At 67.1% G+C, this 9,545-nt stretch overlaps 1 protein-coding gene across 1 annotated transcript in view; it reads right to left on the bottom strand.

The window, feature by feature from the left end:
- Window positions 1-2,674: 2,674 nt before the first annotated feature.
- Window positions 2,675-9,545, bottom strand: part of EMIHUDRAFT_461703 (hypothetical protein) — a gene marked incomplete at its 5' end in the record, with an annotated part of 8,331 nt that continues 1,460 nt past the window's right edge. The window contains 20 exons of the mRNA XM_005761733.1: window positions 2,675-2,978; window positions 3,037-3,217; window positions 3,295-3,399; window positions 3,476-3,592; window positions 3,706-3,813; window positions 3,938-4,127; window positions 4,185-4,399; window positions 4,738-5,155; window positions 5,363-5,413; window positions 5,589-5,661; window positions 5,967-6,020; window positions 6,133-6,347; window positions 6,421-6,591; window positions 6,717-7,306; window positions 7,868-7,990; window positions 8,080-8,205; window positions 8,321-8,380; window positions 8,485-8,571; window positions 8,687-8,971; window positions 9,104-9,457. Of these exons, the coding sequence (XP_005761790.1) occupies window positions 2,884-2,978; window positions 3,037-3,217; window positions 3,295-3,399; window positions 3,476-3,592; window positions 3,706-3,813; window positions 3,938-4,127; window positions 4,185-4,399; window positions 4,738-5,155; window positions 5,363-5,413; window positions 5,589-5,661; window positions 5,967-6,020; window positions 6,133-6,347; window positions 6,421-6,591; window positions 6,717-7,306; window positions 7,868-7,990; window positions 8,080-8,205; window positions 8,321-8,380; window positions 8,485-8,571; window positions 8,687-8,971; window positions 9,104-9,457 (3,618 nt within the window). The 3' untranslated portion in view covers window positions 2,675-2,883. The remainder of the gene's footprint in view (window positions 2,979-3,036; window positions 3,218-3,294; window positions 3,400-3,475; window positions 3,593-3,705; window positions 3,814-3,937; window positions 4,128-4,184; window positions 4,400-4,737; window positions 5,156-5,362; window positions 5,414-5,588; window positions 5,662-5,966; window positions 6,021-6,132; window positions 6,348-6,420; window positions 6,592-6,716; window positions 7,307-7,867; window positions 7,991-8,079; window positions 8,206-8,320; window positions 8,381-8,484; window positions 8,572-8,686; window positions 8,972-9,103; window positions 9,458-9,545) is intronic.

The raw sequence follows: 9,545 nt of genomic DNA, 5'->3' as shown, positions 1-9,545 counted from the left end.
GAGTCTGACGCGCTCAGCCTCAGGAGGTACCAAACCGCGCGAATTCTGCACGCCTCGCTGCACCGCTGGCTTGACTGAATCAGGCAGCAGCAGGCTGCTGCTGCTGCCACAGCAGCAGTCTGCTGCGGCCCTAATACGCAAGTTGATGACTAGCAGCACTGCCGGGGGCATTCGAGCCGCCACAGCCGGTGTGCGGCTGTGCACTGCCACCTGCCCGCGGCTACGCACAATGTGCGCTCGCATTGGATGAGCCCTGCTGATGGACCTGCGTCGCCTAGCTGCACGAGAGCAATGCCGCAGGCAGTGGCCGTGGCATACACTGCGAGCACACTTGGTGCAGCTGCGAGGTGCAGCAAGAGCACGTCGTTCCTGCCTCTGATGCCACTCTCGCGGCTTGCAGCGCGTCACTCGCGCATGCTCTCCAGGAGCTATGGCGGGCGCGTGTGTGGGGCTGTAGCCTGTGTTTGGCCGGTTCTGACCCGTTTACTATCAGTATCATGTCCGGGCCACAAAAAATCGCACACGGGTAGCGGCTCAGGGGCCCAGTAAGTCGCGGAATCGCCAAATGTCACAACCTGCGCCACCCAGGGCTGGACCTAGTCGGTTCACCTTTTGGGAGCGAGACTGAGAGGCCCGACCCCGAGAGGCGGGCGGGCGCTCGAGGGCGGGCGCCGATGCGGTGGGAGGCCATCGAGGGACGAGGCACGAGGGAGGCTGCAGGGCCGGTGCGTGCAGCCGGCTTCATTTCGTAATGCGGTTTCTCTTTTTTGTTCACCACTAATCAATCAACAAAGACACCCTGGCGGAAAAAGGGCGCAAAAAGAGCGGCGCACCTGTAAAAAAGAAAACATCGACCCGTCTCCGCCCGCCGCGCCGATGGCAAACGAGCCCGCCGGCTCGCCTTCTTGCGCCACCTCTCGCGCAAAGCCGCTCACGCCGCGCATACTCAGCCATCGGCGCGACATCACTCCCGCGCAGGCACCTCGCGATGGGTCGGCGCACTCGTGCGGCTCAATGCGGACCTACGGAGCGACTCCGCCGCGGCCCGGCGCTGCCCATGGCAGCAACGGGTGCCGCCCCACCACCCGCCTGCCTCTGCCTCTCTCAGCCATGCGACCCCTCCGCCAATGCACACCTCGAACGCGACGTCAGATCCCGCTGTGACTGGCAACATTCGCGGCGATGAGGCCTCCGCCAGCATGCGCATTCTCATGCTGGGGGTGAGCACTGGTCAAAACAATTGAGTTTGCACTATCGTTTGCAGCAAATTGCGCTGCAAATGCGCTGCCAACGAGATACTTTATGGATTTGGAGTGACAGTATGGATTCCGGGTGACACAGGTTGGCCGGTTGACTGGTTGGTTGCTGCGCGGTTGGTTGGCGGATTGGTTGTGGCGGGGATTCAATCAAGTTACTTCCGAGAATTCGACAGGGAACCCGCCCCCAGCGTGTGCTTTCGCTAGGCCGGCGGCATTGCGGCGTAGGACCAGCCTCGGCGGCTTCACGCCTCGGCCTCGCTCGGCGAGGCGGCGCCGCCAGCGCGCCAGGTCGGCCTCCCCGTTCGCCTTGAAGCGCACCATCCGCTCGCGCCGCCCAGCGGCCGCCGACTGGTTGGTCGCCTTCCACTGCCGCACGCGCGTCGCGTCAACGGGGAGCGTCGGGCCACGAGCGCCATAAGGGGTTGGGGACATTCTCCCATGCACACCGAGCGCTCCGGGGGCCAAACCCACCTCCGTACACGATCCCTTTTCATAAGCTCCGCGCACCACACCCCGCCCGCCGCTGCCTCGCCTACTGCATGCAGGAGCGAGACGCTGCCCGCCGCGTTTGGCTCGTTTGGGTCTGCCCACGCATCGAGCAGGAGGGCCACCGTATGCCGCGCGCCTCGAAAACTGTATAGCTGGGCGACGGCAGTCGGCAGCGTCGACCGGCGGCAGCGGCCGTGTGGACGCGAGCGAGCGAGCGACGGTGAGCGGTGGGTCGGAGGGTGCGTGGATGCGGCGAAAGGGGCCGCCGGAAAGGGGCCGTTGGGCGCGCCCCGGATCCCTCGCCGAACAGCGGCAGGCAGCGAGTTCTGGGGGGGCTTGGGGTGACGCGTGCGCTGGGCGGCGACGTGGGCGCGCGCTGGTGCGGCGCGCAGGCCGTTGAGAGGCTGATGCTGGGGTCGGCAGGCTGTGTACTGTGCGGGAGAGGCGGCGGGGTGAGTCTGGGGCGACCCCGGTAGTCGATGCGTCATGCGAGGGCGCCTTGGCGGTCTGGCGAGCGTTGGGAGGCAGGACTGCTCTGACCAGCCACCCACGCGCCACGGCGCCCTGACAACTAGCCAGAACCGGTGCACCCCCCTGAGTCAGTCTCGCTGGCGGACGGGTGGACGGGGGAGAACACAACGAAGGGCCGTCCGAAACACAAAAAGGAGGGACGTACGGACGTCCATCACACTGGGATGAGATCGGGAGATATGTCAGATCTGCCGAATATCTCCCGACTCCAGACAGCCGCCCACAGGAGCGCCGCCTCAAATGTCAAAACGGAGGGTGAGGGCTCACGTGGTCGGCTCTGTCGAGCCATGCGGCTAGCTCCAGCCGCAGCCCCACCCGGCCGCAGGCCGAGAGAAGACTAATCCTTGGGGGAGCACAACCTGTCCGTGGACGCGTAGAGACTCGTAGAGTCCTCTCGACACTCGAGGGAGCTCTTCTGCAGCTCTTGACGTCACACCACACCCCTTCCCCTCTCTCGCTCACACAGGGACCCCCAACTCTGACGACTCTCAGTCTCAATCTCTCTAGAGCTCTATCTCTCCTCTCCCCCCCTCCAAGTGCGCTTGGGCCGCGCTCTCGCAGTGGACCATCGAGTGCTCGATGACTGTCCGGAGAGGCGGCGCAGCTACGGGATAGTGCGCACAGCTCCTGCTGCAACGCGCGCGCGGTGGGGAGGAGAGGGCGAGCCCTTGAGCTCACCGCCCGGCTCGCCAGGCGCGCCTAACGATCCAAGCACCACATCCTCTCAGAGCGAGCCGCCGCCCACTCTCCCCCGCACGGGGCGGGGGCGGCGCGCCGTGGGTGAGCAGCTGTAGCAGGTGAAGCAGCGTCTGCGCCATCAGGTAGCGGCCGGCGTTGAGGTAGTGGAAGGTGGAGCCCTGCGCAAACTTGATTGCGGGCGCCTCCTGGAAGGCTGCGGCCTTTGTGGCGGCGTACTGGTCGAGGTAGAAGGCGCCCGCCTGACCGAGACAGCGCCGGTGAGGTGCGCGCAGAGGGCGTGAGGAGTGTGCGGGTTTAGTCTCGTCTCTGCGGACACCTTTTCGACGAGCGGCCGCATCTTGGCCTCGTACGCCTCCTGCTGGCTGAACTTGTTCATCACGTCAAAGTTGAAGGCGGGCGACCGAAAGATGAGCAGCGGTGCCTGCATCCGATGCAGCGATAGCGACCGGCTCACAAACACGCACAGCAGGTGGAGAGGAGGGGGGAACGCGGCGCACCGCCGCCGAAGCGTTGCCGGAGGGCGGCGCGGCGCAAGCCGCCTGCCGCTGCATCGCCGTCGTCAGCCGGCGCAGCGAGCTCGGCCAGTCCTCGCGCGTTGGCTCGTACTTGCCGAACTGCGACCCGAAGACGACCGCGTGTGCCCCTAGTCGGGGAAGGGTCCGGGGAAACTTCAAGACTCCTCCGGGAGGCGAGACGCGGCGGCGGCGTTGCGCGCGCCGTAGCCGACCGAGGCGGGGCCCCACACGCGGAAGGTCTCGTCGAAAAGTGTCCCGTCCCAGTGGCCGTCGTACAGGTAGAGGAGCGAGGCGGAGGGCCGGCCCTCGGGGATCCACGCCTGTGCAAAGGGGGGAAGCGGCGGTGAGAGCGGAGGCGGCGAGGGGAGCAATCGCGAGCGATCATTCCGTGTTGCAGTGAAGTGAGAGGGAGCAGTGTGTGTGGACAGACGGTGCCGCAGGGACAGGGCAGCAGCGGCAAGGCCCTCTCGCCTTGGCGGCGGCGAGGGTCTGCTGCCACGTCGCCGCCGGACAGAGCAACGCCGTCGCGCGGCACGAGAAAGCCTGGTCGAGCGGCTCCTTGCACGGGCGGTTACCCTGGCACCGGCCCCGGCCCGGCCAGCAGTCGTCGTACCACGGCGAGACGACCGGAGGCCTAAGAAGGGGCGCAACAACGGGGGTGCGGCAGTCGAAGAGTGCGGCGGCCACTCACCGCTCGCTGCGTCGCCTGCCCGGACTCAGCCCGTCGCTCAGTAGCTTGTGCCGCTCCCGCGGCTGCGGGAGATCGCGCGCCATCAGCGCGCGCGCAAAGTGGCGCGCGCGCTCGACAAAGGAGGAAGAGCCGCGCGGCAGCGGCGCGCACATGTGCTTCCCGAGGCACTCTGGGTGGCGGTGGCACGGCGCGAGCTGGCCGGTGCACTCGCACGTCTGGGTGGGGCGGCCGGAGAGGCGGCTGAGGGTCTGGCGTGGAGGCCGCAAGAGGCAGTGGTTAGGATCTCGGTCTAGCGTGGGGCGGATATGCGGTGTCTCGGAAAGTCCTCGGAAAGTCTGTCGGAGGCGTCTCGGAAGCGTCTCGGAAGTCTCCCGCTGGAGTCGCGCGCCGTGTCCTCGGATGTCCTCGGAGAGCGGCCATATCTCGCCACATCTCCCCATATCTCCGCACATCTCCCCAGATCTCCCCAGATCTCCCCCTATCTCGCCTTGTCTTCGCAAAAGCCGTTGAAGGTCTCCCTCTCGCCGTGGTAGGTGGGGAAGTAGACCCGCACCGACACCGCCTCCTCCGTGTCGCTCAGCCACGCGTGCACGCTCACGTTCTGCCGCCACTCGGCGCTGCCCTCCCCAAAGGTCCACTCGAGCTGCGACTTGACCTGCCGTACTACTCGACCGACCAACCGCACGCGCCGCCCGCCGCCGCGGCCGCTCCCCGCCGCCCGCAACCGCTCCGGCGGCCCCGAGATGCCGCCCTCGAAGGCGCCCGCCCAGTTCAGGTAGGCGCCGCTGCGGTCTCCGCACCGGCCCGCGCCGCCGCCAGCAGCGCCGCCCCCGCCGCCAGCAGCGCCGCCACCGGCAGCGGCGGCGTTGGCGGTAGGGGCGGCGGCGGCGGGGCCTCGCAGCGCCTGGATCGTCTCGCTGCGGAGGGCGAGATCGAAACTGACGAGGGGGCGCCACTCACGCGTCGCAAACCTGCAGGGTGCACACGCCAACATCAGGGCGGGAAAGACGGTCTTGTGCCGCGTCTTCAGAGCACCGCGTGAACGCGAGGGGCTACGAATACAGCGGGATCCAGCCGAATACCGTCGAATACAGCGGACTGTGTGTCATCTCGCGTGCTAGTTGGAATACAAGAATACGTCTTCCGCTCCTAGCGTCGCAAACTTGGAGCGCGCCCACTTGCCGTCGAGACTCTCCTGGTGTCCTCCTGGCGTCTCACCTGGCGTCGACCTGCAAGAGGGGGGAGAGCCACAGCGAGGGTGTCTGTGGGGCCGGGCCGAGAGAAGGAGAGAGATGGGGAGAGAGGGGGAGATGTGAGGAGAGATGGGGAGAGTTTGAGGTCCGTGGGGACGGGCCACTGCTATCGACGCACAAGCTACTGCATCTCGCGCGCCACTGCGAGAACCGCCCCGCGTTGAAGTTTGAGAAGGCGTCGGAGAGGGCGCAGAGCCGGTGCGGCAGCGAGAAGCGGTGCTCGCCTGCGGGCCAGTCACCATGTTTGGGCTGTGGAGAAGGTTCGGGGACGCGACTCTGGTGGCGGCGGGGTGAGCGGCGGCGCTATTGGCTCCTCTCGGCTCCTCTCGGCTCCTCTCGGCTCCTCTCGGCTCCTCTCGGCTCCTCTCGGCTCCTCTCGGCTCCTCTCGGCTCCTCTCGGCTCCTCTCGGCTCCTCTCGGCTCCTCTCGATGGGTAATCTCGGGACAATCTCGTGATAATCTCGCCGGTGGACAGGTCAACAGTGACAAGAGATGTGGGGAGATGTGGGGAGATGTGGGGAGATCTCGCCGGTGGTCAGGTCGATGGTGACGAGCTGCGCGGAGTGGTAGCCGGAGCTTGCGCCTGAGAGGCGGCGGAGGAGGCGCCCGTGGACAGCCGCGCGCGCGAGGGGGAAGGGGGATGGGTTGTGAAAATGGGTCGGCAGCGAAACTCGCGAGAGGCGTTCGCGGCGCACCGTCCAAATTCGACTTCGAGGCCACGTCCCAGATCCACGACTCTTCGACGCGGAATCGCTGACGCGGAAACTCGTTGTGCCACGACGCTCCGCGGCCGGCGCGCGATGCCGTGTTGAGCCCGCTCGCCTTCCCTCCAAGCTCAAGCGTCTCCAACTTTCGGTCCGCGCTCTGCCGGTGCGCGTGCGGCCCCGCAAGCAAGTCAAGCACCGTGTACCTACGCCCGCAATACCAGTAGGGGCGGGTGAAACGTACAGAGGCAGCCTCCTTGTCCGCCGCCGCGCGCGCACATCTGCCGCCGCGTCACCGAGTTGCCCACGAACAGCAAGTCGCGCCCCGAAAGCAAGCAGCGCGCCTCCGCGGTACCGATCCAGCGGCGGCCGCAGCCGCTGTCGCCGCCGAAGTCGGAGGGCCCACGATCGGTCCACGCCGCCGCGCCCGCCGAGCGCGCGCAGCCACGCCTAGTGCTCGAGCTCCTCGCGATGGTGAGGCGGGCTAGCCGGTGATGGGCCGGCGTCATCGGCCGACGGCGCGCGTCAGAGTGCCGAGCGAGCCGAGGGAGGCTGCGAGAGGGATGGGCCGGCACTGGCCGCGCGGCGAGACGGGAGGCGGCTGGGCCCACAGGTGCGATCGCAGGAGCACCTCGAGCGGGCCCGAGGGCGGGCTCCGCTCCTGCAGGCACTGCACCATCCTCGCCATCTCCTGAACCTCCATCTGATCCCGCATGATGGGACATGGACCGGCGGCCAACGCGCTGCCGCCGCCGCCGCCGCCGCCACCTCCACCGCCGCACGCGCGGCCACGGCCGCGACAGCGACCGCCGTGCTGCCTGCCGCCGCGCCCGCGGCCGTGTCCCTTGCCGCGCAGCCGCTCGAGCGGCCCAAAGCGGAACTGGCCGGCTGCTCGGCTGCCGGGCGAGTCGCAGCTGTGGTGCCAGCTGCACTGCTTGAGCTGCTGCGACAGCGAGATGTACCGGCAGCGGTCGCACGCGAGGCACTTCTCGACGCACGCGGTGGTTGCGAGGATGAGCTGGCGCGCAGCGCTAGCCCGGATCCGCCAAGCGCCGTTGGAGCCGCTGAGGCAGTCGCCGGGGTCGTCGGCGTCGGTGACGGCGCAGTACCCGTCCGCGGCCGTGGAGAGCCACCGCGAGGTTGGATCGCCCGGCATATACTTTGCCTCGTTTGTTTTTCTTTTTTAAATTGGCTAAAGAAAACAGGCTATCGCCGCCGTTTCCAACCTTTCCACACGGAGGCTCACTGGCCTCTGAGAGAGACGTCAGGGACACCTGGCTGGAACAGAGCTAACGAGCGGGCTCGGGGGATGGCGGAGGCGCTGACGGTGGCTGCACTAGACGTGTTGGGGCCAAGCCACGGAGCGACTCACAGGACTTTGGCAGGTGTCAGGCGGGGCGGCACCACAGACATGGAAAGAGAGCAGCCAGGCCAGTGCAGGGATAGCAGACATGGTCATGGAAAGAGCAACACATGGAAAGAGCAGACCGGACTATCCAGGAGACAAAGACCGGGGACTGCGCAGCACGCACGATCCATACCTTGGTCTGCTCACCGAGCGACTCGGGGGAGCAAACGGTGGATGGCGCGCTTGGTGCGGTGCGCGCTCTCAGAGCAGCAGCCGCTTTTTCTTCATGTAGTCGTCGTCGTCGTCCTCGTCGTCCTCTTCGTCGTCGTCGTCTTCGTCGTCGCCGTCGTCGTCGTCGTCGTCGCCGCCGCCGGTGACGGTCTGGCAGCCCTCGAACTCGTAGAGGGAGAGCGTGCCGCTCCACGAGCCGCTGAAGAGGATGCCGGCATTGCCGGTCGGCGACTTTTCCGCGGTGAGGAAGGTGATCGACTCAGGGTCCACCTGCAGGGAGGCGCGAGTGGCACCCGTGTCGCTCGGGTCGCACTCGGCTGGCGATGGCGCAGCGGTCGAGACTCTCGGTGCCAGCGCACCTCGCCGAGGGTGCGGTCCGCGTAGGCGACGCTGGGGTTCTTCGTCTGCGAGGCGGGCGAGAGGTGCTGCACAAAGAGCAGCTGTGTGTTTTGGGGGTCGGACACGTCGAAGACGAAGGCCGTGCCCTGCGGATGGGGGAAAGGGGGTCATGACATCGCAGGTTGAGGATGGGAGTTCCCCCCCCCTCCACCCCTTGTCTTGGGCGTGACTGAGCGTCTCGCAAGCGGCTCAGTCTCTGACCTGCTTCTCGGTCGCGGTGACCATGATCGTCATGCCGCATGCCTCTCCGACGACGACCGCCTAGCGGCGTCACGTGCACAGGGCTGCCTTTGCGAGCGGCAGCGTGGGGGCAGGGAGAGGGGCGAGCCTCCCAGTGGGAGGTGTGTGTGGGCATGGCCTCGCGCCTCCGGCCCGGCGCCATCCTTGAGCGAGCGCTCGTCGACCGTCTTGCCGAGCGGGCAGGCGCAGTAGTTCTCGTCGCATCCGGGGCCCTGTGAGTGGAGTGGTGAGGAGGGAGAGGGGGGGGGGGGGAGGGGGGGGGGGGAATGCCGTGTGGGGATGAGTCGTGGGGCGGGCGGGAAGTGGACGCGCGGCAGGCGGGACGACCCTGGTCACGGCGGCGTCGTTCACGTCGCAGCCGTCCTCCGTGATGGGGGAGAAGGCGTTGAGCTTCCAGATGTCCTCTTGCAGCTTGTTGCAGGTGTCGCAGTCGCCAGTCACGAGGTAGGGCGGGACGGTGCTGACCTTGCCGGGGCCCTCGAGGTTGAAGCGCGCGCCGACGTTGCCGTCCGCGTCCCTCACCATGGAGAACTCCTCATCGGCCACGGTGTTATGCGCCCACGGGTACTTGGCGCACTGCTCAGTCTCGAGAATGGAGCCCGAGTCCCAGACCTGAAGGGCACAGGGAGCAGGCGCTTCGTCTGCTGCACGTGCGGCGATGGATACAGCGCTGTGTGGTGGCAGCAGGGCGGACATGCGTGTGTGCATGGCGGAGGGGGGGCAGAGCTTGAGAGGGGTAGTCACCAGGCTCATGTCAGACGCCTTCCAGATGGACAGGCCGCGGCCGCCGAAGCCAACCGTGGCTTTGTACACTGGCGCCGCCGGGGTGGAGTAGTCGACAGCGCTCGAGCCGATCGTGATGCGCATCTTGGTGCCGTCAAAGTTGGTGCAGGCGTCGGTGCCAACTTGAGCATTTAAGAAGGAAAACTCAGCGAAGTCGCTCTCGAAGTCGGGTGTCGAGGAGCAGCTCATCACATCCTTGAACTTTTGCTTCTCCTCGAAGTCGCCGTACTCCTTGTCATCCCCCTCGTTGGCCGTGATGATGTAGTCTTGGCCGCCGGCGCTGTACACGGCGATGGAGTCGGGCATCCGCATCGCCTTGAAGCCTGGGAGGCAGGGACAGGCGTGGTTCCGGAGGCTGGGGGGCGATAGTGCCCTGGCCGCTGCAGGCCTGGCTGAACGCGAG

The sequence above is a fragment of the Emiliania huxleyi genome, assembly GCF_000372725.1.
Source record: "Emiliania huxleyi CCMP1516 unplaced genomic scaffold EMIHUscaffold_7, whole genome shotgun sequence".
In the NCBI taxonomy this organism is placed as follows: Eukaryota; Haptophyta; order Isochrysidales; family Noelaerhabdaceae; genus Emiliania; species Emiliania huxleyi.
This window is presented reverse-complemented; position numbering and strand designations above follow the sequence as displayed.